Source organism: Gymnogyps californianus, chromosome 1 (assembly GCF_018139145.2).
Source record: "Gymnogyps californianus isolate 813 chromosome 1, ASM1813914v2, whole genome shotgun sequence".
NCBI classification, from domain to species: Eukaryota; Metazoa; Chordata; class Aves; order Accipitriformes; family Cathartidae; genus Gymnogyps; species Gymnogyps californianus.
In genome coordinates this window covers 185060722-185087790 of record NC_059471.1, presented here as the reverse complement: position 1 = coordinate 185087790, position 27069 = coordinate 185060722, and the positions used below count along the sequence as shown (strand labels likewise).

Below are 27069 nucleotides of genomic sequence, written 5' to 3'. Positions count from 1 at the left end.
GACAGTATAAAATATGAGTTAAGGAAACAGTCTGCCATTTAGCATAAAGCAGGTTAATCTCTTATAAACATTTCCTGAAAAACAAAGGGCACTTCTAAGTTGTTTCAGGAATCAATGATTACTGGACATGCCACGTAGCATGCAATGGGAATCAAATGACAAAGAATTAAAACTTCCCGTGCTCACAGGTTGTCTGAAGAGAAATAATTAAGGGATTCATATCTGTCCAAACAGGAAACTTCCATATTCATTCAAAGAAAAAACTTGCAGCTACAATATTTAAAGAAAAGGCTTCTGAAGCCTTGGACAAAATCAAAAAATGTTATGTCTCCTCTGATGAGTCTTGACAGACAGTTATTTTTCTTACCCTCTGCCTTTTCTTACAACTGTGTTATCCTAAGATTGGAAATGTTTTTCAACAGTAGAATGCCAGCAGACTGACAGATATTATATCCATATACTGCCAGCTGTAGCTACTACCCTCAAAACCCGGCTAATTTATATCACGGCTATAGTCACCTTGATTTTACTGTGAATGTGTAGAAAACTGCTGACTTCAATACAGCATAACCACATAACCTTAAATAACTCCACTGTTCCTTTTTTAAAAACTGTCTTGCTTCATACAGTAGCTCCAGTCTGTCACTGACCTTGGCTGGAGTCCCTCTGAGAACAGGCTGCGCTCCCCAGCATGAGGCAATCACCACCTGGCTCAGACATGATAGATGTGAGCTATCCAACTTCCTTCACTTCTGGCTCGTTCAGTGAGACAGCGGCAGATTCCCATCTCCTCAGCCAGAAAGATCCTTACAACTTCAAAGAAACTGTCCTCAAGGCTACCTACTGTGTTTCCTGATTTTTGGAGTCTATCTTTCACAGTCTGTGATCATCCACAGAAGGGTGGGCCAGGAGAGGTCTAGCTGTGAAAGGATGTCATGTTGCAGTTAATTAATACCAGCCATCCTCTCACTACCATCATCCTAATTCCCACAGTCCACAATTACCATCCAGTACTGGGATGAACAGATGAAGAAGTTTCAACCAGACAATACCCCATACACTCTTCAGTCTCTTGTACTTAAACTCTTCTAAAGAAAAACTACAGCTGTTTGGTTGCTGGTAATTCTGGGTGCAATTCAGCTCCAGATTAAGGTATTTAAATTCAGGTGTCTACGTGTGCGTTACTGGGCAGGATTCTACTGCATAAACACACACCTAGCTAAAAAGTCACATCTAGCCTGGCACCTCACGGGTATCCAAGACATCAGCAAAGGTTGTAACACGAGGCTCTACGGGAAGACTGTAACACCAGTTGGAGAGCAAGCAGGACACACCACAGCATCTAAAAAGGCACTAGACCTGTAATTGGGCAACCAGATCTTGCTATAGACATCTGAGTTCCCATTTCAGTCAGTGTAACCTACAGAACTCAACAAGTGTAAAATAGATACCTAACATGGGATTGAGTTGCCCACAGATAATGGGCTCAAACCCATGGGAAGAGGTAACTTACTCTGCTTGCATCCAGCTGTCACTCAAAAGCAGAAGACCTACAAGGTAGGTCTTGTGTCGGATCTGCTAATCCCATGATGATGACTGCCTAGAACCTGTACATAGACAGCGGAGCTGGGTCCAGCTGAATCCCTGACCTCTGTTGATTACAGTGTGAGCTTCAACGAAGACATCTACATTTGGGTGTCTTAATTGCAAACTGAATTCCCCCTCCTGTGTCAACTTCAGTAAAATACTAACATGAAGAGTCAATGTAATTAGCTACAGAAATGAATAATACATTCACTGCTGTATGGTTTGTTAGATTGTCTATTTTTGCAATATACTGTGTTAATTTTGCTGTACCCCTACATCTCTAATTTCCAGTCATATTGTACTGACACAGCACATAACTGCATTGCAGAAGCTGTCAAGGGACGCTGGGTGCTTGGAAGCTGCAGAGGAGTTCAGAACACTGAGAAATGGCAGGTACACTGGATGTCTGTCGTAATACTGTGAGATAAATATTAAGCAACGTTAATGTTTGAAAATATTGTAATTTCAGAATTTTTACATGAAAGAAAGATCTCACAGGAGGCGATGTGGAGAGGGAGGTGCTGATCTCTTCTCCCTGGTATCCAGTGATCGGATGCATGGGAATGGTTCAAAGCTGCGCCACGGGAGGTTCAGACTGGACATTAGGAAGCATTTCTTTACTGAGAGGATGGTCAAACACTGGAACAGGCTTCCTGGAGAGGTGGTCGATGCCCCAAGCCTGTCAGTGTTTAAGAGGCATTTGGACAATGCCCTTAACAACATGCTTTAGCTTTTGGCCCTGAAGTGGTCAGGCAGTTGGACTAGATGATCGTTGTAGGTCCCTTCCAACTAAATTATTCTATTCTATTCATTCTTTTCTGAGTTACTGTTTCAAACTGAGTATATTCTCAAGTTGATACCTGTACCTCCTTTTATATATTGAAAAATTCCTCATCACCCTAAGAATGCAAAATATATTCCTTGTAAAACAAACCAATCAATTCTGATGTCTGCTTCTGCAGAAAGACAGATTTTAAACAGTATACAGAAACTGTAGAAATGCAAAATAGTTAGAGACTTGCTTTTGATATAATACCTTTTACCACTCTCTATTCCTAAGGCCAATAGGGAATCCAGCTCTATAATGCTTTGATAGATAACATAGAGATATACACACACACATATATACCAAATATACATATATTTGGTAAAAGAATGATTTCTGTAAAAGAGTTAAGCATCCAGTACTGAAGATCATACATTCGTATCTTTGTCAAGGGAATACATTTTCTGTTTATCAACACAAATCATATTCTACCAAAGACCCTTTAAAAATGCATTGGATTTTGATCAGCTGAGAAATCAATCCTGCTATAATTCCATAGCCAGATGAACAGTTGTTATGAACTGGGTCAGTAACCAAGGAGGAAATCGGACCTAAAAAGTATCCTCTAGGAAGGAAAAATAAAGGTCTCATTCCAAGTTAGAACAGCCTCCAAACTAAGTTGTCAATGATAACCTGATTCAATCCAAATGAAGCATAAATGAGTTCCGTTGTATAAGATATAGCAGATATATAAAAATGACTTGTGTTGTTATCTTAGTAATGTGGTCGCATAGCAACAAGCTCAGTCTGAATGATCATTCCTTTATTAGCTTTGTGAATTATCTTACAGCTAGAAAGAGGATATTGGAGAGAATTTATCCTGAAAGAGGATTGAGAGCTTCATGTAGGCTGACACACTATAAAGCAGAATGGAAACTGGGCCAAGTAATGGAAATCAGAATCAAATAGGGTTTGAGTCAAAAATGCTCTGTGCATACAAGCTGACTTCTACAGTATTTATTACTAACAGCAACCCTGACAGTATAGCTGGACACCATTGCCTCAGTGGAGTTTGGATTACACTGTGTGATAATGCATGTGCATGCACATTACTTCTAATATAATTGGGGGGTGGGGAGGGGAAATCACCAAAATCAGAGATGGGAAAGACAGATGGTTCATCTTGCCCACATCGTTACAAATCCAGAACTGCATGTTTTTGCTGGTGCTTTGCTGACTACAACATTTCCTTACTCAAGCCATAGTATGTCACTCCAGTGATGTTACAAGTCCCTGCCAGTATGCTTGTTTATTGCTCTGTCCCTTGCTCCATACTGCACAATTATTCTGTCTTTATTTAAGCACAGTCAATGAGCTCAGCTGTTGTACAAGCTGCAGAACTTGAGGAAAACTTGAAATGTTGCTGAATTCATCAAAGTAACTCAAGGGAAATAAACAGGAAGAAATTAGCTTTTTTACTGTCATCATGTCTCACATTACTGTATTTTCAAGTAACAAAGCTGGTATACTATAAGCATGTGACTAATCTGAGGTCACAGACTTTTTTTTAACTTCTTTCCAGCAGTGACAGGTAAAGGGTATACAGCAGTGCTGAATAAAGTTGCATCCTGTGGCCATATTTAGTCACTTATTAAAATGTGGCCTCGTTTACCAATGTACTAAGCACTATCAGGTCTTATTATCTTCAGGATAACTTGTGGATGCTCTTGTGTGTCTGAAAAAGCAGGCCAATTTTATACTGCTAATTAACTGAGGACAAGTGTGCAGCTTTAAACACAGAAGCTGGATTACTTCATTCAACTCTGGATTACATTAGTTTTACAGCAGCTTTCCTGCATGGAAACCCAGGCAACTATACCACTCTTCAAAGAGGTCAGTGCAGGTGCTAAAATATAGCTCACATTCCTCGCACGTAAGCTAGCTTTTATTCTTCATTTTAAATAAGGAGAGGCATTCCCCTTCAGTTCTCAAAACTCATTTGTGGGAACTGAAATATACAGTTGGAACAAAAATAACTAGTAATACATGATATTGTAAAATACCCACACTTCACAGCTAGCTGGAATCCTACCCATGTAGACTGGTGCAAACCCATTTCCTGCCCCATGTCAGAACCCATCAATGAACTTTTCCTGAATATCTGAAAGGAATGTATTGCAAGTCTGGAATTTTACGGGAATCCCCTGGCCTGCACCCTAGGGACTAAAGACGGATTTTACCTTCAGCATCCTCACAAGCAATTCAGCCAAACTTTTTCTCAAGTATCCCTACCATTAAACATCACTTCTGCTGCACAGTATAGGAAAAAGAGGAGATTTCTCAGACCGTTGATGTCCCAAACAATTGATGGATTTACAAGTCAAAAATAAACCAGTGAAATCTGCACAGAAGCTCACAGGCAGATGCACTTTTATGAACCTGAGTTTCTAGATGCCAGGAAGAATCATTCATCCAAAGTGTGTCAGAGTACTATGTTAATAAAAAAAAAGACATGTGACAGGGAGTGTATTCCCCCCTCAAAAATAGCTGTATCTTGCCAGAAGCAGAGGGTAACAACTGGGCAGCCAGCAAAACCTCTGATAATCTGGGGATCTGAATCATAAACAGTGTATGAGCTGTGTTATTTCAACAAAATCGCAGGTCTCTGTTACTGGCATTTCAAATTCATCCAGATACCAGACTGGTGATTCCCACAGTGGGGGCATCTGCACTCGGGGGATAAGGATGGGCTGCATTAGCATTGCAAAGACACTGCCTCTGTTTCCTCATAAGCATCCTCAGAAGACTTACATTGGAAATAAAGCATTAATGAAGGAAAAGGAGGTAAGATCCAACCTTTGGCTATACACTATACCAAAAAAAAACCAGATGTGAGTTTATCTCCTGGCTGATAGGATAGTGAAAACTGGGCACTGGCACATACAAAGCAGATTTTCTTTATCAGATGTACACAACTAATACTGAGACTTCCAAAGATGGGGAGAGAAGAGAAGAGAAAGAAGCCTCTAAAGGGAACTTCAATTTCTACTGAGGACTGTAACTGTACTTTTAATTCTTCATGTTCAAAAGCAGTGGAGGAAGTTTGGCAGTTCTAAAAGAAAAGAGTCTCCCACTCTCTGGAGAACATCATTAGCCTGTCATCTCCTGACCCAGCGCCAGCATGGAGATAGAAGTATTCCAGAGATGTTTCTTTAAAATCCTTCTTCGTGTACACACACACAAACACACACTCAAAAACCCCACCATGCATCAATGCTTACCAAAATAGCAAACCAACAGGTATCTTTCTTAAGTGGGGACATCGCGAGTGGCATTAGCTGAAATCCAAGCAGACGTGAAGGTTGTTTATAAGCCACAGCTATCTACAAGAATGGAATGAAACAGGAGGGCTTAGGAAGGACAGAACTTTGATTGCTGTGGGCAAAGCAAACATAAAATAAATCACAATGATGTGGCCTGTCGGAAAACCGAAGTGAGAAACCATTAATGGCTGCATGGGGAAAAAAAAGCACAAAGATAGGTGAGAGAGTATCAGATGCATGAGCACTGAACGGGCTAAATGTGACAATCTGTTTTCTATGCATTATGTCAAGGTGAATTTGTTTCAGTCATCCCACAGTATCATTAAAGAGCAAAGAATATGGGTCAGACGTGAAAAACTAATGTGAAAAAGTACTGGCCACTGATCTGCAGTGGCATAGGCCTTTCCCCTACATTTTCCCCTTTACTACTGAAACCCTCCCAAGTAACTATTAATTAGTATTATTATCATAATTCCTAATTTTTGCACATTCATCATCATTATGCAGCTAAATGTGTAGTTTTCTCCTTAAATCTTTCCCATATGTCAAGTCAATCTCCCCAGACCCTTAATTATTTTAATGTTGGTCTTGGAATTCCTTCCAATTTGCAACAGATTTGTGATTTAATTTGATTTGAAAAATATGCAGAGCTGCCAATATTCCAAATAATTAAAATTCCAGGTGTCACTCAACTTGCAACCGCCATGCTTCTTGGTAATTTATGTGGAAACAATTACTAGACCTCAGTTTACTGTGAGAGGCTATTGCAGAAAAAAAAATTAAAATGCTGCTGAAGGCACTGACACCATTTTCGGAAAAATGTTGTTAGAAAAATCGCTGAGACTCATAAAGACTTAGATAGGCTGGGGCGGAGGAGGAGGGAGGCCTAGCAAGGTCCAGCTGGATACACCTAGTTAAAGCCCAGTGAGTTCAACACATCTTTCTTTGCTTTGAGTAGGCCTTCCGTATGGCCAAGTCAAAAAGCCCAAAGACCAAAGCCATTCATCTATTCCACTCAGTCTTTTTATTTCTAAAGCAGTACTTCATCCCTTCCATCTATTTAGACTCTGAAGAACAAACCCTGCAAATGTTCCCACCACAGTCATGGTATGTTACATAAAAATCCTTAACAATTTTCTTTAGAAGTCAGAAAACAAACGCAGGAGCACAAATGTAATGGTACCAGGCTGTAATGCACAATAACGGCCTCACAGACTTAGAATCTCCACTTATTTTGCCATCTCCTTTGGCTTCTAAGCTATTTCTTTCTAAAAGCAAGCAATAGCAAAAAATCAGCATGACTTGGCTTAAGTGAAAATGAAAATGAAAGACAAAATCATCTGGAATGGATTTAGCAAAATGGTTATGAAAAAAAGTTACAAGGTCTGCACGCATTTAAAACGTGTACATGACCGCCTAACTTCGCATGCAGGAGCAGTCCCACACAGCTCAGCACTGCTGCGGGGATGGACATGACTGCTCACGTGGCCAGACCATGCTTGGAAGAAGTAGGCCACGATTTGCAACATGTCTGATATGCTTTTAATAATTAATCAGTTAAGAATTCACATGTATTTCCTGCCAAAGTACAGCGCAATTGTAAAACCTCACTGGTGTCAGGGTACAAAGTTGTAGATCACTCACTTCTCTCTCAAAAAAAAAAAAACAGAAAAAAGAAAAAAAAAAAAAAAAGAAACATGTAATAGATAATTTACTAAACCCCACAGATGACAGCATGTACAAACATTAATTCAAAGAGTCTGGTTTATATACGAACACAGTCCATACTTCATATGTCTGTCTTACATTCGGTCATTTATCATCTTACCCAGACCACACGTACAGGGAGAGTCAACTGAAGATACCGTCCTAGGGTACTCATGGAGAGCCCCAATGCCTCCCTCTCCAGTACCACTAAGTGTGAAACACAAAACAGCCCCTGGGAGGAATTCTCTGGGAGGGTAACGTCAGCTGTGTTAACTTCCCCACATCACCTCGGGGACTCCCACCCACAGGAGAGGCTGAGCACACCACCAGCACTTCCATCACAGTCACTTCTCCCTTTTATGCTGGCTGGAAAGCAAAAAAAATAAGAGAAGGTGGCCCATGAGACTGAACAGAAACAGAGCCTTAAAAATCATCTGGGGCTCAGAAAATCCATGGCTTCTCCAGGCCATGGCATGCATCTTCCTCTGCCTTAATACAATCTAGGAAGGATGCACTAAATCTCACAGGGTCTTCTTTCTTCTGTTTCATTTTTGATGGGTTACTTAGATAGGTGAGTGGTCCCAAGGCAGGAAAGTAAAGACATCTGTTCAGACTAAACGTGATTAACCATCCACTGTGGCTAGTCAGAAATCCCCACGGTTAGAACCAAGTGTGAAAAAGAGAGAGCTCTCATCTCTCATTTCCTAACTTCTCCCTTTTCATTAAAAAAAAAAAAAAAGAATGGTACAGGAAAGGATATGTATTGCACTGTTCAGAGCACTGCTACCAGCTGCAGATTACACAGCAGCCTGAAAGACTGGAGGTGACACTGGCTGCATCCTTGTTTCTAGAAGGAAAACTTTCTTTTTTCCAGCCAAGAAAACAGCCCATGCCTTTCTGCAATCCCAGGCAGAGTAAGGATGTAAGTGTTACTATTCCAGAAAAATACTAAGGCATTCAGATTTAATCATATCTAACAGTGATGGTGCAGCATACTGCTACGCATATAAAACTAGCCCAGCAGAGACTCATGCCATTTTCTGCCTTCCTTCCCCCAGCGCAACACCATTACATTTCAGGTTCTGTGAAGCAAAGTGGAAGGGGAATGAGACAATACCAACGTAGGGAAAGCATGGTAGCCCAGGGCATATTTTTTATGCCTTTAATTTGCAGTTTGTGCACCCATTTGGCATATGGGTGCAGCTTAGGACTCATCTCCCCTTCTCATAGCTATGATTGATTTCTGAACATAAAATCAGTCACGAACAACAGACTTCTGTGTAAATATGGTTGTGACTAACTCAATCTAACCCTGTGAATCTTGCTTCCAAGATGAATACAAATAACAAAATCTGAAACTGATGTCTTCATTACATCCTTTGTTGTGAAAATCAAAATGTAATTCAGATCTATTGTAAAACTTGCAATAAACATGCCAGGAAGAAAGAGACTGGAGCTGTTTTGGAGGCAGCTATATGCTGTCTAAATCAGTCTTTTGTGCCCAGGACTCTGACAGAGATAGATAGCACAGATTTCTTTTCAAGTGTCTCATACAGGAGAAAAACCCTTCAATGTCACTGATTTTATGTCTCTTTCCTATTTTGATCAATGACTGCTAAATTATATATGTGTGCATAGAATGGAACAATAAGGCATTTTACGTTAGTCTGCTGGCAAGCTGTGTGGACATCACTCACATCATAACCTGCCTAATCAAGGTTCAGGTATAATTTTTCAACATCTCCTTCCTGTGCTTCAGCTATCCTGTGCAAACAACGACATATTAATGCCAAGCTACAGAACATTTTCTTCCTGCTTAGTAACATTCCCAAGGATGTGCTACCAGAGCTTCTGGTCCAGCTTACAGTAAGTCAGCTATTTTATGCACAGCTATGGTTCCATAACTGGATTCAATTACACAGCGTTACAAGGAACAGTGTGACCTGAAATATATTTTAAAAATTTAACATTTAGTAACACACAGGGTCAGTTGTCGCTTGTTTGCTCTATTCTTGTTATTCCTGAACTGGACTAAAAATCTACCTCCTCTTCAGTTTCATTGATATTTCAGCCAGCAAGTTAAACCCAGAATTGCCAATGAGGTAAATAGAGACTTGCCAAGAACTTTAAACTCTATGGAAGGCAAAAGAGGGTTGAATGACTAAATTTAGTTGCAAACATTGGTAAAAACCAAAGTGCATCGGACTCTCTGCACACGAGTACTGAGAGATTTGAACAGAATTGCATTCCGTACAACCACACCAACGTAAGTCCCGGAGCCTTTGGTAGTTTTTGTAGCATGCCTGCAGTACCAAGGTGCCCCTAAAACACTCAGGATTGCCTTTGCGCACAAGAGGTGTCTGTGTGAGGCTTCTGCAGCATGGTTCTCACAAGTAGTTGGCAAGAGGCATCTTTATAATACCCTTCTGCAGCAGCTGAGAACTGATGCTATCAAAGCTGGTGCTTCCAGCTATCTCAAAGAAAATAGAAAAGAGCAATGCAGAAGTTATGTCCTACAATATCCACTTTTTGCATGAATTACATAACACAGAGACTATCCAATGGTATGAATGTAAACATATTTTGCATACCAGTGTTTGAATTAGTTTTAAAATACCATTTGTTTTACAGACATCTTTCCCACTTTTCATTTTTGCCAGATGTAAACACCAGGTTTTTGTACGGACTATGGAATACATCAACTATTCTGTGCAGCTTCTACAATAAATCTGATTATTAGAACGAAAAAGAAATATGGAAAACCCAGAAAATTCTGTTAAGGACAGTGCACAGCCTTACTTTCACAGATATGCCAAGTTAAACAGGGTATTCTTCACAAAACCTTTCAAAAATATCTCCTTAATTTGCAGAACTCTGTCTCTTTGGTCTATCATGATTGGTTTTCTCCTTACTGTCCTGCTTTTCTGCCAGATAAAAAGGCTCAGTTTATGCCCTTAACTTCAAGAACTAGCACCGTCATGACAAGAAAATTGAGCTTAACCAAAATAATGCCCAGCTGCAGTGAACGGGCTGTGAGTTTGTGATGCACAGTGAGGTGTGCTGGGCACAGACAAGTTGGTATCTATCTCGATTCTCAAAGTGCAAAGATTTCTACTTACTGCTTTCTACAATCATAAAAGGCAGATTAAATTGATAGACTTAAATAGAGCAAATGCAAGGTTGGCTGAGACAGGTTGAGATCCCTAACACACTTTACTGCCTTGATTCTCTAAACAAAACATATTTGGAAAATACTTTTCCTTCTCAAGTCCTAGATATCATTTGTTTCACTGAATGTCATTGAGGCTCCACTTAAATTAAACACAAACAAACAAACCAAAAAAAGACAATAAAGGGAAGTACAACGAGTTTTTCTTGTAAACTACTTGCTTTAAACTACTGCAGTATGCTGTAAGAGAAAATCATGCTTATGAAAAGTCAGCTATACCCAAGCATAAAAGCCTAGAATGAACCTGATGGTCTGTCTGCAGGACAGCAAAGTACTGTCATTAGCATCATAAACTCCTTCCCACTGTTATTTTTGCACTGATTTATTAACATACACATCTTTCAGCAATGTCCTGTAAATATGGTCAGTGTTTCTACTACACCGAGCTTTTGCTGGTTCTCAGAACAGAGGAAGTTTCTTTGGGAGAGACAATGCTAAGCAATCTAGTAGTTTAAAACTTCCATAGACTCTCTGTTAAAGCCACAGCAACATACCCTCCCTGCTTGTGTTCACTTTACCTCTTAGATTTATATCTGGGCAAATGGGTGCACATGAAAGTCTCCGAAATCAGGAGCTTCAATAGATGGCAAAACCAACAAAGAGCAAAGAATATGCTGAGGGGTGAAAAACCTATAGCAGTCTCATGTACAAATATAGACACTTGCCACCTGCTTTAATACAGTGCTATAATGTAAATGTTCTCAATGTCACTCATATAGACTAAAACAAGCACAAAATGCCATTTACTGATCAAAGCACGTGACTTTAAATGTATCCTGTGTTTCCTTCAATTTTTAAAACATAATTAACCTTTCACTCACTAGTTGTTTGGTGGAAATGTCATGCAAGAGTCTCGTAAGTCTACATACTTCAGTAACTGACCAGTGCCTCCACCGGAGGTGCTCACACTAGTTGTGGAACCAGAAAAAAAAAATGCAGTCATTTTGTGACATATACACTTAATGATGTTAGGTTGCCATTCGTGGCAATTCTACCACCCAACAGGCACTGCATCCTCGTGGTTGCCTCTCAGTATCCAAAATTCACTATAATTTAACTCCAGAAAAACTCCAGGTCCCAAATGACAGGGAGTGGCATTGCTCAGACATACAGAAAGTCACTGTGTCACTTACAGTTCATCTGGCCTAGCGAGTCTTAAGATTTGAAATCTTACAAAACTACTTCATCTACTTCACTTCCTTTTGCATTAACTTTTCCCAGCTTGATCAAGGGAAAGGTGGAAAAGAAATCATTCATTTTGTCACCCACCAGGCTGATTTCAGAGGAAACTATTACTTACAAATGTGGAGCCAAACTCAGTTTGGAATGTGAGATCTGTACTGGATTTCCAGCAAGTTTTACACCAGTTTGACCGTCCAGAGCTCTTGAACTACACTGAATTTCACAACAGTACGTTTCAGCAAATATGAGGAATGCAATGTGTGGAGTACCGAGAAATACCTTTATTATATTTATAGGCACCGAATGCCCCTGTGAAGTTGTTTGTGATGGTTTACCATTTGCAGAGTTCAATCAGAACAGCAAGTTAAGGGAAGCAAAGAGGAAAAAGTATCACAGTGATTTAGATAAAGTCAATCCTAAAATAATCCCAACATTCACACTCGGTAGGTAGTGAAACAATTGCTTTACTCAGCTGAGAGCGTGGGAAACATGAGAGAGTGATCAGAAACATACTGGTTGCTTCAGAAAGGACCTGTTACAAGCAGCCTATAACTTGGTCCTTCAAGAACTGGGCTTACTGCAGTAAAATAGTGCTTGCCAGAGTATGTGAGAGGAATGTCAAGTACAGGTAAGACAGTACGCACAAAAATCACACGTATGTGGTTTCAAATCCATGTCCCTGAGTGCTGTGCATGTTTGGGCAAGCGAATTATGCCAGTTTATGAAGAAGCTGTTTCTGTACCAAGGCATATCATTGATGCTTAAAAATGCCAAGACATAATGGACAGAATTAAATAAATTTAGAAATGAACTTCACAGTGCTGTCTCCACATTCTGAGTACTTTCATCCATTTATAGTCAGCTTTACTGTTAGATAATATGAACTCCAAGAAAGTTTTACTGAACAAATATATCCTCTTATAGAAAGAGCTAATGCGTTCCCCTGTGCACACAAAATAGTGGTACTATTTTGTTCACACACGTTTCTCTTCACTGAGAGAATGTGCCACATCTTTGAATCATATTTGCTTTATCTGTCTAGTAGAAAAAAACACATTCCTCCCAGGAACACTTACAGTCAGCCTGGCTCTCATATGGAAGGCTCTTTTAAATGTTCAGTGTTCATTCCATAATCCTAAAATACCTTGCAATAAAAGAAGACTAGAAGACAGAAAGTCAGTATGAATCCAACACCTCCTCTAGAGCATCCACTGGCAGTAGAGCAAAAGGGAAGGTACAGAGATAAGACCAACCATGTTGTCCAGTGGTTCAAGGCAGGCAGAGCTCCTGCGCTCTGAACTCAGGATTCAGCTGGGGAACCTGCCCGATGCAGGAGAATTCAAAATGAGGAAACAGCCACTTCTAATATGCAGCAAATTTAACTCCATCAAAAGTTTGCAGAAGAGTCATTATACTCCAAGTGAAGTTGTACTGCTATGCCACATGGAAACCAAGTAATCCACAGCACTATTTTTGCTCTCTTATTTTCCCCTTCAGCCTCCTCCCTTCACCTTTTTGATCAGCACCCAAAACCATGCAGACCTATGAGACAATCTAGACTGCCTTACAATTTCAGGCAAAGGATACAACATACACATGATATGTAAAATGCATTAGCTTTTCTGCACTGTATCCTTGTAATTATTTTGGTGTTTATTCTGTTTAACATTTCATGTAGACAGTCTGTGACTCTAACAAAGATTAACTTTAGCAGAATCATATCAGTGCTCCTAAATACCATCATCCTGTTATTTCCTTTCACAAATACACAGCTCTTACCTGTACACGAATAATCATCAATGCGTATATATCCTGTTTTGCAGATGCACATAAAGGATCCTGGTGTATTTACGCACATGGTATTCTCACGACAGTAGTGCCGTCCTTCAGCACACTCATCAATATCTGTGAATAAGGCAAAGAGGAACACGAGTCAAATTCGGCGGCGTTCTTTGCAATCTCTCGATACACTGCTATTCACTTCCATCAGTAGTGGGTTAGACTAAAAAGTTACTTGAACAGCAATGCATTTTGGGAAGTTTTTTTGCTTTCTCCTTTAAAAAAACTGCTTGAAGTGTTCAAACAAGAGAAGCAGCATGAACTTTCTGTGAACAGCTGTTAGTAGAGTTACAAAGAAGATTACATTGGCTTACATCTTTCCTTTTGAAGTGCCTATGATGTTATTCCTATGATTTAAATAAGAACAAAAAAAAAAACTGCAGTCCCAAACAGCAGACCAACTGCCTCAGCACTGCAATGTCATCCATCACTGTACCCGTATAGTCACTGCAGTCATCAGTATACAAACACACTACAATACGCATACTACATGCCTTTGATCTAACAGGTATTGTTCTTTGGGAAGAAACTGTAAGGAACATGCTAAGATCTGAAAAGACACCACAACTTATTATAAGTTTCTCTTAGAACTACAATGTAGCCAATCGGTAATTTTAATATATATAAACACATATATCTATATCTATACATATCTACATACATATGTATATAGATACATATACACACGTCATATCTGAAAGGAACCTGAAAGGATCCAAGTTATATAAAGATCTGGTCTGACAGAAAAAATTGCAACTTGATAAAATACTTGTTGGGGTGGAATACCTGCTGCAGTATAAAGTCCTAGAGCAAACTCCAGACATAAATCACCGTAGGCATGGACTTCAAAACCTGATTGGTTTTGGTACTCCCTTGGGCTGCAAAATTAGACGTATTTCTTGTAGCAGGTTATACTTCAATGGTAAAACAGAGAAAGCACCACAAATAACAAAAAAACTTCTGCACACTATTATTATGCCACAAAGAAGAAAAGCTATATTAATTTGGAAGTGCTTAGTAGCATGCTGTTCCTGTAATACTAATGATAAAGACAGCATTACTGAGATGCTCCGTACATCTAGTTATATTGTCATGCAATGTGCCACTGAACCTTGCTACAAAAGTATGTTAAAAATCAAAAGGGTGGATTGTTGGCTTGTTTTTTTCCTGCTCATCAGTTTTTATGTCCTCCCTGTTTTCAATAATGTTTACAGCTTTCAGAGTTGAAAATAAAATCTCTGGTTGGAAAACAGTGTTGTGTTCCAGAGTCTGATGATAGTTCAAAACAATAGACTGGATACATAAACTCAAATCAGGGTTGACTTCTTAATGCTGTGATGCTACATGTCAACAGTGTTAACTCCTGTACTTTACTCCTGTTTAGGTCGTATGCTTATCTCCCAATTCTTCCTCTCTTCCCAGCATCTTTCAATCAATAGCTACTTACCAACTGCACTCATTGCCTGCTTTTTTTTCCCTCTTTACATTCCCAGAAGAAAATTTGCCTTCCAGTACAAAACAATGCGACACACTGAATATTAGCAATCCTGTAGTCATTTTCTAATTTCATTCAGTTTTGAAAAAAACTTCTGTTTTCCCCAGTTTCTCTGCAGTGCAACTGTTCTGCTGGATTCTGCTGGAGAAGCTGGGGGTAGCTGGCTACAAACCATGAAGGTGTCCACTGCAAATGCTCAGGGTGGTGAGCCCAGCCTGCTTTGCACAAATTCAGTTCCTAAGAGTTTCACAGCCAATATACTTCAGCTGGTTTCCTTCCCTTCCTTTCCCTGTAAGCTCTGCAGGCATGGAAGAATCATAGCTCTATTAGGGCGTTGATTTGGAAAAGCTAATTTTGTAATTTTCATGTACATACATACACACACAAATAAATGTGTATTTACAGTGAGCACAGTGATTATACTAAGGCTCAAAACACACTTTGTGAAAGCCATCTAAGAAAGCAAAAAAAAGGTGAAGCTATCACAAGACTACCACAGAGGCAGCTGGTTTTGCACGGGAAGTGGAAAATGGCACAGATCTCCGGATGTACAGATGTTCTGCAGAAACGTAAATGTGCAGTTCACAAAACCAGCCAGCAGTACAACATATGCCTCAGCTACCACCACAAATGATGCAACTTGTGTCTTTCATAATTCCAGTTCACAACTCCATATTAAATTAATGGTGTTGATTTGTATTTAAGTGACAACATCAGTCTTTGAGTAATTAGAGGCCTTATGTTCTTGGCATCAACAGACTGCCTAGGAGCTGGTTTTGGCACCCTCAGAAAATTCTACTTAAAGATCCAAAGCCTCAAAAGCATTAATAGAACTTTCTGAAAACTATATTAATGATTGCTTTGGCAGGTAAATAGCCACAGGAGACCCAAAACGCTAATGGTTTTCATTTTGTACTGAAAAACTTAAAGCCAGAGCTACTTTGATTCAAACCTCCTAATTTAGAAGTGTTCTAAATAAAAGCTTTCATTTTGCCAACATACCACATATTGAGGTTTTGCAAAATGTTTTATTTATAATTGCCTTTATTTCAAAACCTTGCTTGTTCAATTGTTACAAAAAAAAAAAACCCAAACCACAACTGATCAAGCTAACTTTGAAGTGTTTCATTTGAACAAATCTGATTTTTCTTTTCCCAAACTGATTTGCAAAGATACTGTCCACATTTTTTTAAACGCTTGCTGGAAAACAAAACTCTTTCCTACCCAGCTCTCTAGAAAACCTATAGGGAATGCAAAGGAAATAAAGTGATTATTATTGCTACTATCAAATTATTATATCACATTGGCACCTAAAGACCCTAATCAAGTGTCAAAACTCCATTGCTCTACACCATGGACACACAGCTGATAAGAAGCTGCTTTTACAAACAGTTTGCAACTTTGGCACTAAATTACATCACCACTGGACACAAAAGATAATTAATACAAAAAGGGTAAAGTAACACTCAAATGACAACTAGTCACACAGCGATTGACCACACTAAAAACATGCGATTCCATTCCCCCTTCAGCACTCCATATGCAAGCTTCGTATACATTAGGTTAAGGTATTACAGATCAAGGAAGACTGAACTGGGGCAGGGAAAGAGCCCAACATCTGTTCTCTTTCAAAGCTACCACAATAAAAGCCTTTTCATCCTGCTTACTGGTTGAAACACTGGTGTAGCCTTTTATTCACCTTTAGATACAAATGCACCAAGTACAACAGAAAACCTGATGCATTTCAATATCTAAGAAAGCCTACAACATTTATCTTAATTTTCCCCTGCCAAAAAGCCTAGTTAGCATATTAATGCACATTAATGTCTTACTGTTTAGCCAGTAAGATGCTCAAGTCAGTTCAATAGGATGAATGCATCACTCCAATGGCTCTACACATTCAACAATAAAGACTTGTGTGCTTGAAGTCTGTGATGTGATACTGAGCCACCAGCTGTGATGTACTGACAACAATGTAGTCATGGAGATCATCAACCTGCTCTTTTCCCAGTGGAACAGATAAAAGAGGCATCTCTGGGAAAATTGGTTAGTGCAAAAGTGTTTGGAATCTGCACTTCAATGATTTATTTATACTTGCAAAAACATCAAAACCGAAAAAAAAATGCCTTTCTTTATCCCCCCAAGCACTCAAACAGAATTTATGCAAAATACATAACCCAGGAAAAGTTTCCCTGTATCCCTTCCTCCTGCACCCTAATGAGTTTGCTTCCCCAGAGTGAAATTCCCAGTTATGTTTTACAATCCCATGAATAAGAAGAGAACTTGACCTGCAATCTATAAATCATTGTTGACCAAAGCCTCATGCTAACAAACAAAGCCTCTCCTTAGGCCTCACTATCCATCATTGCCTTTATCCACCACAAAAGCCTACCAGAACAAATGAGTCTCGTACTAAGTCAGTAAATCTGGGCTGTAAAGAGAGGAGGCTATTTCCAGAACAGAGGATCCTTTATGGATAGTGTCCTGCCTCCAGCCATTTCCTTTAAAACTCAATGGTATCTAGCATCAGTGATCTCCCTGATCACACTTACAGAGGCATATGGTGGGCAGGGAGATGCTCTTGCAGGATTTTTGCAACAAATAATATGAAGTACCTAGGAAGAGAGCAAACAGGAGCATAAAAAGCTTTATTTATAAAAATTTATTTCATAAGCGCATCAAAAATTACCCTGAACACAAGAGTAGACTAGATTAGACCTACAATTTAAAAACAAAACGAACAAAAAAACCACATTTTTTTTGTTAATGAAAGGTTCTGTCTTCACAGCCCATAAATATAAAGCCCCACATTTACCTGCTGAAGAGGATAATGCTTTTCCACCTCTCCCACATCGACTTCATCAGCAAACCTCCATCCTGACCTTAGGACTCCACTGCTAAGAGCAAGGGCATCATGTACCCACCATTCCTCCAAATCTTGGACCTCTCTGCTGAGAATCCCAAGGATGGATGGCAGTAATGATGGTCACCATAAAGGGCCTTCAGGCCCTTATTTTTGATCACTACTGCCCTGACTCATACAGAAATAGACAAGCTGGGAAAGGTTGAGACTTTCTCATCTCGCCCCTGACCTAGAAAAAGGGCATCACAAGATCAGCAGATGTTACTTACCAATTAAAGGACTATGAAAGAGGAGAACAAACAGTAACCGATCACAGCAACCAATACCACTGAAAAAGGTAAACATGGATTTAAAACCAACACAACCTGTCCTGCATCCTGGACAGGGTCACAAAGGGAAAAAAGTTCTGTCCTTTTTCTTTCTCTTTATCTTGCCTCCACCAACAATAGCCCTTCTTTTCTCACCTTCTACCTCTGACATCAAGCTTCTCTGCTGTTTTCCTCCCTGACCCACTTTCTACCTGAGTAAGTTTGGTCCTGTCTCCAGATCTTGCTTACCTTGTCTCTCCTCCTGTCTTCAACCCATTCCCTCACCAGCTCCTCCTCCTTAAAAGAAAAAGGATAGACCACAACTGCCATAACTTTGAAGCAAGCCCCCACCAGCTTACTCATCTGTGAAAGTATTGGTTTTTTTCCTTTCACCACCAAACACATTAACTCGTCCTCCAACTCTTCCTTCCCAATTGCTCAAGTGCTTAGTACATTAAAACTTCCCAGTCCATTGCTCCAATAAAAATCCTCTTAGTAGGGTCTCTGCCACTTCCCCAACCATATTTCCAAGCTCCTGTTCTCTCCAGGCTCCCTTCATTTTCAGCTACAACCTAGTTTCAGTATCTCGTGTGCGTTGGCTTCCACAACGCTATCCTCCTATGTGTCTCCTCCTGCGTATACCTTTCTCACTCTCTGTCTAAGAGGACAAAATATCTCTGGGCTCTGGCACAGCCCTTGTGCCTCCTCCTCCCACTACTATTTCTAGGCTCTCCATCACCAGGCAAGCCTATGGTTTAACTACTACTGTTACTCCAGTCAGTCACAAACCAATCGCTGCACTTTTGTTTTGCTTTGCTCTGTCAAATCCAGTGCAGCAGTTTTTCCAACTGACATATTCCACAAAGGATGTTAACACCAACTTCAATCAAAATTGTGTATGTTCTCACAATCTCCCACGTTATTTATTCCAGCTGACTGCACCACCATAGTTGTCATCACTCATACCCTCTATAGATAATCCTTGACTTTTTCTTCTCCTTATATATATATAGCCCTGTGCCTTTGGTGTTACCAACAGCCAGTAAAAGGCTCCAACAGCAAAATTACCAAGTGGTCACGCGTATACGATCTGCCTCTGAAACTGTTTTTTTGTTGTTGGGTTTTTTTATTATTTTTATTTTTGCCTACCTTCCTGCAGTTGTGTGTCTCTCCTCCCCCAAAAGAGAAAAGCACTAAAACCTAACGAATCACAATATAACTAACCTTGTGAACCAACTACAAGAATATACCTCATGTATTGAGTTAAAATATACAAAAATAACCTCAAGCATACACAAAGACCAAGGAGAAAAAATAAAATAACCTTCCACCATCCCCACCATGCTGCTCCCCGCAAAGAACTTGGGCCACTAACAACTCACTGTAGCAGTGCATAGGGAGGGTAAGAGGAAATAGGCAGCTACTTCTGTCTATTGATTTTTATTGAATTATTAATAGACCTTAAGAGAAACTGGGTGAGTTGGATTGCAAGGGTTAGCACTGTTGTGACTGAACTAATAAGAGGTCATTATATCTTGACTAGACTGTTAAAGCATCAATTAGACTAAAGATAAATTCTAATTATTGGATCTTCACACAAGGTGTGTCCTTTCCTCGCCCATAACTAAAGTGCGTAGATAACACATAGACACATTGTACACATCTTGGTGCTTTTCCCTTCACATTGTTTTAAATCTCTGATTTTTGCTTAAGTTCATGATTTCTCTGTCCATCTCCTGAAGCCTGAGAGGGGGCTATTAGGACAGAAAATACTCCTAAAATAAAAGCAAAGTCGCTCAAGGTCTACATTCCTTGACAGAAGCTCTACATAGCTTTGAAAGGACACAATACATCACAGCATTTCAGAAATATCATTTTTAACAGTACAAAGAGTTGTTTTTATTTCAACTTGCCCCAGTTTTTGGAAAGGAAGACAGACTGTTGAGATAAAACTGTCCTTGTTAAACATGCAGTAGGAGATACTGTTCAACAGCTACCTGTGCCAGTGAGACTCTTGGAAGAAAATGAAATCTTCATCTCAGTCTCATGAAAATATCACTGGACTCCACATACATTATGTAGTTTTAAAAATATATATCACAGGACATTTTTGAAAACAAATATTATCTGCCATCATGTAATGTTTTACTTGGCAAACTGCATCTTCTTACTATTTAATATCTTATAATTAATTCATATGGTAGTGTATACATGATAAAACAAGTAATTATATATAGTTATCTGTCAGACATGAAAGCATCCCGGGGGACCTTTCCTTAGGCACCAAATAACTAATCTGATGTAGCTGCATACTGAGAATAAAAAGGATGTTGTATGTGATTAATTAGTGAATTCCAAAAATCAGAACAACTTACTGAGACTCCAGTTTATGATCCATCCCCCTTAAGCACTGCACTTGGTTAGAAATAGGTCTTTATATTTGAACTGCAAAATAATCTTTTTCTTTTTTTTTCAAGTATGACAGCTTCTCATCATTTTGAACTGTGAATGTCAAGAATTTAGAAATACTTGCCACTGTTAGTGTTTTTGTTTTCCCCTATTTTAAAAGGGGAATAAGGAGCATTAATATTTTTATACAGAAACTACAAATACGTATCAGTCTTTTCAGGAAGAGACAGTACAGGTTGTACTGCACGTGTGTATTTTAAAACTCCTTGTCAGAAGACAGATGCATGCATAACAGGATAGTACCTATAAGCTGTGGTAAGGCCCCTGTTGGTGGGTTAGACTGTATTTGGGGTTTGGGTAGGGTCTAAAGCATGCAGCACTTTCCTGCAAGCTATCCAGTAGATTACTGCCTGTTCTACAGAAACAAGTGGGGATATCACAACTCAGCTGTCTCTCAAACGATCCCACACTAGTTAGAGTACCATAACAGATACAATCACTGTGGCTGCTATTGCTCATAAAAGAATCTTTATTTTAAATTCAGTTTGGTTTCATGCCAGGCATTTCTGTGTCTTTGTTACAGCTCTTGGGGATCCAGCCTCTACGTATCGTTAAGACGCATCGCACTTGTAGACTGAGGTTTTAAAAGTTACGAAAGAAAACCAACCAGCTGGCTGTGGCTACTTTTCAGCACAGCAACAGCATCTAATTCTTTCAGTATTCACCTCCAGCTACTAGTAAAAACTGGAGAGAAAGGAAAACAAGAACAGAAGTAAGGCTTTGGTTTCTTTTCTCTTTTGCTTTGAGGTTGCAGATTTAAGCAATTTGTATGAAAACTTTCACCTTAATTCCTCATTTAAAAACAAAATGCAACATATGCTTTTATTGCTGGTGGAAAAGGGCTGCTCTCAGTACAATAAAGCATCTCCTTGCCAGGCACTGGTAGCACAGAGGAGTTTAAAAGAGTTTCCAAGAGGCTCCCTTTGTATGACTAGTTTCAGCTTTTTTTTATTGTAGTAACATCAACAGTCAGTCCTGGCTATGGGCGGATGATAGAATCAGTCTGAACACACTTCCTGTAGCAGTAATTAAAATCAAATAACACTGAATCACATCCTGCAATTTGTACATGTACAAACTATCCCACTGCTACAGGCGGTGGGACTACCTGTACCCCAGTATGCACCACTGGTGTCAGGGATACTACTTGTACACTTTAAGTTAGGAATATGCTTTATTATCTTCCTGAATAAGAGCCATGGCAGACAAGAAGGATTTGGCCCACTCTGACACACTGACACATTAGAACTGGCCTGATAATTCTTCATATTTAGATTTCTTAGTAATATAATGATGGAAATAAGATGGCACTTACTGCCTTTGCTGAGAAAAAATATTAATAATTGATAATATATTAATACTGTTTAATATTAACGTTAATTTTAATATTAATAATGTTTAATTACTTTATAATAGAGATTCGGAAATAACATTCTGCCCTCCTGGAGTGAAAGTTTTTCTTTCTGCTTGATTAGTCTTCCAACCCAACCCCAAATGACACAGTAATGACTCAAACACTGCCAGATGATGGAGATGGAAATCTTTATTTCTTAGCTATATGTGATATTATTGCCACATCTCACTTACAAAAAAGAATTTATGTATGAAGAGAGAAGCTTGGGTAACCTTCCCAGTTTCACAAAACTGACAGTACTGCAGACCTCCTAAGTAGGACTCTCACCCGAAAAAATATCGTGCATACCATGAAGACAGAAAAGCTAGCAACCCAGTACTGGTTATTAAAGACCCAGAGGACTTAACAGAATATATTTTAATACTCTGGGGTTTATCTCCATTACAGAGGTTTCTATCTTACTTACGCTCTTCTTAATACTACACTTGCTTGAAGAAAAATGCGTTGTTGATTACTGTACTTGGCCAATATGATGCAACACATATCCTACTGCCATTTGATTATTACTTTTTATCTTTTGTAAGATTTCTTCTCTTCACTGCAATCTGTAGAAATCAGGCTCATTCTGAAAATGTACTTTATTTTTGTAATCCAGTAGTTAAAACCAACAAGATTAACAGTAAGATTAACAACAGACTGTACTAATTAGGTAAGTGAAGAAATTTAATGTTTTTGTTGTTGGGGGAGAGGGTTGAATAATGCATTAGTATTTTTACCCAAACACAGGGATCTTTCCAAGCAGGATGAGAACATACAACTCTGAGCTAAGGGAAACCTGATGAGGTCCAACCAAGTGGTGCTTCAGATATCTACTCTGGAAAGAGACAATTCATCCTCTAAGACTGCCTACTTCACTGATGATGACTCAAATCAAGCTAGCTTATTCAAAAGCAGATTTCTAAACCGAAGACCTTCTCCCCTCGAGGGACAATCATCAGTGAAGCTGATGCAATTCTCAAATGTAGATAGTTACCCAGTCTTTGGTCTCATTTCAGCTCCTACACTTGAAACTGGGACAAACATGGCAACAGCAGAGAAACTAGGAGAGTTACTGAGGAAAAAGGATAAATTAGAATAAAAATAGAAAATGGTTTCACAGAAGTTTGTTTAATAATATTAAATCATCCCAAATTGTTAAGATAAGTTAGCTAGGTTGTGCACTGTGCAACTAGTACAACTAAATTCTCAAATATCAGAAAATAAACATTATGGTCCATACACCCATAAGGTAAATTTGTGATGTGTGGACAGCTGACCCTGCTCAGCAATTCAGCACCCACCAGCTGCTCACTCCACCCTCCAGTGGGATGGAGGAGAGAATCAAAAGACCGAAAGTGAGAAAAACCTCATGGGTTGAGACAAAAACTGTTTAATAAGTGAAGGGGAAAAAGGGGAAAAAAAGTGATTCAAAGGGAATCACTCTCCAGCTCCCACCAGTAGACTGATGCCCAGCCAGACTTTGAGCAACAGCCACCTTAGAAAGAGTACCCCCGTTATTACTGCTGAGCACGACGTCGTATGGTCTGGGATATCCCCTTGGTCAGTTGGGCTCAGCTGTCCCAGCTCTGTCCCCTCCCAATCTCTTGCCCATCCCCAGCCTACTCGCTGTGGGGGAAGTGAGAAACAGAGATGGCCTTAACACTGTGCAAGCACTGTTCAGCAATAGCTAAAACATCCATGTGTTATCAACACTGTTCTAGTCACAAATTTAAAACACAGCACCATACAGGCTGCTATGAAGAAAATTAACTCCATCCCAGCCAAAATCAGTACATGATGTAAAACGGCCTCTGCATCAGGCAAAATCCTCTTGATAAAGAAGGAAATAACCTGTTTTTCTCAGATCATGTTCAGTCCTGATGCTTACAAAAGATTACTGCCTTCTCCTGTCTTCTTTCTTGAGCCTACTCTCCTTTCTATTTAATCAGCAATCCTTGGCAACACTTCCGAAGTGAAATCAGATTTTGCACAGAGATAGTTGAACGCTATTATTAAATCAGAAAATCAGACTTCAAGCAATCCTTCCAAGTGCAGTCTCCAAAGGGTACAAGTAACACCTCCTCCCCAAACACATCTTTTGAGGACTGCCAACAGTGCATGACACGGTGCATGAAAACAGCTTAGGTTCAAGGATCTGAGAAGAACACCTAAAGCTGCCACCAGCAGACTATTTGCAAACCTGTCTTATCTGAAATATGGGTATATTTCACTCCTCTAGATGCATCATAATATCTTGATAGCCAAAAGTCACAAACTTTATCCTTAAAAACTTTTTCAGCATAACTCCACCACCACAAATGTAGTGGCCATTGAACACTATTTGAAATACATCCCGGAGGGCAATCATCAGTTTGAGAGCACTGCAGGTATTGCTTTGGGAAAAACTAATTGCACTTCATCAGAACATCCATTTTTGTAAAACATTGATGTTAGGTAGGCTATACACCAAGGATGCTATATTCAAAAGCACCTACACCTGGGCAGCACAGCATAATCCATACCCAACCTGCCCACAAGGTATCTCAAACTGCATAATAACCTGAGGCAGAAAATAGATTTCAGAGTACTTGGAATAAGGCTTACAGCACATAAATGAAGAAATCCCAACTCTTTAAGTATTGCTTTAAACAGTCCTCCAAGGGAAAGCTAAATGTGACATAAATATTAACAAATATTATTATTACAAAACAGAAAGGTATCCACCGTAACAGTGTCTAGAGACATCACACAGCTTTGGAAAAGCACCAGTTCTTTCTAGGACAGAAGCCAAACTCTTCCATCATTCAGATTAAATTTATGCAGCTTTTCCAGACCCACACTGAAATCAGCTTTGAATATTTTTATTTTTGTTCTTCTACCTTAAGGAGAAGTTCTGCCAATGGGAGCATCATTACTTCTGTTTATTCTTTCAATTTTGACAGTGCTGAGGCACAAATCAGGATTGTATTTAGTGAAGTTTGGCTCTAACAGAGAATCAATGACATCCAATTTTGCAGTATATTTGAAGATTGTGAAGTGCGAACATAGAAACAGCTATCATACCCATGGGCTCCAGCCATTACAAAAAGCCTTCTCCGAAAGGCTTTGTGTTAACTCAACATTTCTACACTTGGCATTGCTCGTAATTAAAGCTACAATAACAGCACAGTGAAGAAAGGGTATGTGCTGAGAAACGGAGGTTGGGACCATTTCAGCCTTTCAAGATAAGGAACGGGACTCTGAAAAGACTTGGTGTTACACTATCGCTATTGTGCCCTTTGCCATTACATTTTTTAATATTAAGGTAAAAGTCTCTTTCCAGAAATAAAAAACGCAGCGCTCAAAGAGACATTTGGGCTGGAAAAAGGGATACAATACTAAAAGCACAACTCTGAAGAAACATGGGTATTTCAGTCCCCTGCCCCTCCTCTTCCCCAAAAACAATCCTAAAGTTTCAATCTGTAAGCTTGTTTCCCCTCCTTCCAGCATATGACCTTCTCTCTCAGTCAGGGATGGCCAGCCAAGGCCGGGTCTGGACCTGTGTACCAAGTGTGCATAGTTCAAGTGTGCTGCCTACACTGCAGCTACGGTACATAGCTAGCATAAAAGCTGGGCTGTTTTGCCTGCTGAGTTAGCTTCGCCCTTGGCTGGGAGAACCTCATCTGGCAGTGACCCAATCTCATGAGCTTTGCTCACGTGGGAACATCTTCCTAATGGGACTTACTCCCGCTATTTTCAATGTGAGCAAGTGTTCCTGGATCAGGCCCTAAATCACACACATTTTTAAGAGAGAATTTAATGCATCTAAACATAGTAATATGTAAAATTATTACTTTTATGTAAATAATGTGTCCCAACCTTTTATTCACTTATGCAAGTTTTCTGAAAGCACTTAAGCAGATCGACAATTACCACTCAGAAACAATGTCATTTACCCATATAGAAGCAATCAGGCCAAGCAATCTTCTCAAAAAATCATCATATTGCATTCAGATACTGCACAAACTGGCAAATCCAGTTATAATACGAATGCAGCAGTCTCACATATGATAATCTGCTGTGTCCTCATCTAAACATTTCACCACCAATGCTGATCAAAAAGCTTCTCTTGTTTTTTGCTTATGACATGCCTAGCAAGGTCCACACTTAGCAACAGACTCTAATTTGAGTGATGTGGAGATCACTAAGAGAGCATAACTTGTTTTTCTGCTTTCATTCAGCAGAGTAACAATAGAGCCACAGAAAAAAACTTCTTAAAGGACCTGATTTCACCATAACTCCATTGCTCCAGTGACCCCCTCAAAGAGGAAATGGCTGATGTGTTCCCAGAAATGCAGATCCACAGCCTAAGCCTTGGCATAGTCTCCAGGGACTATGGGATAAAAAGTAACTGATGCTGCAACACAGAACAAGCTATACAGCAGGTCCTGATGTCAGATGCCTGCTGGGACATGATGACGGGCAAGGGATTTGTTTCTGCATGATTTTTCGTTCTACTTCTCAAAATAGGCTTCCATCAGAAGGCTTACCATAAACATGAAGCAGAGGTATGCAAAGCTGAATTAATTATATGCTCCTTTCCTGAAAACAGTCATGAATTCTCAAATCTAAATCTACAGATGAGCATTCCCACTGGCGTTAATGCAGCTACTAACTCAAGTAAGCTGCAGGCATTAACTTTTACAGAGTTCAGCCAAATGAACAGTCTTAAAAGGCCTTGACTCATCCTATTTAATTGTGCTTTGCCAGAGAACAATCCAGGTATTAGGTGGGACTGCAGAGTACCTTAGACTCTACTTACAGATGCTTGAATTTCAATTTAGCAGGCTAAATCTGAACTGAACTGCTTATTAGTCAAAGGCCATCCTGCTGCCAACTCTTAAGTTTTATGGTAAGAATGGCCTGATA

At 39.5% G+C, this 27069-nt stretch overlaps 1 protein-coding gene across 1 annotated transcript in view; it reads right to left on the bottom strand.

The window, feature by feature from the left end:
* NELL2 (neural EGFL like 2) overlaps nt 1-27069 on the bottom strand; it is a 159409-nt gene that overhangs the window by 57480 nt on the left and 74860 nt on the right. The window contains exon 13 of the mRNA XM_050908420.1: nt 13574-13699. Within this exon, the coding sequence (XP_050764377.1) occupies nt 13574-13699 (126 nt within the window). The remainder of the gene's footprint in view (nt 1-13573; nt 13700-27069) is intronic.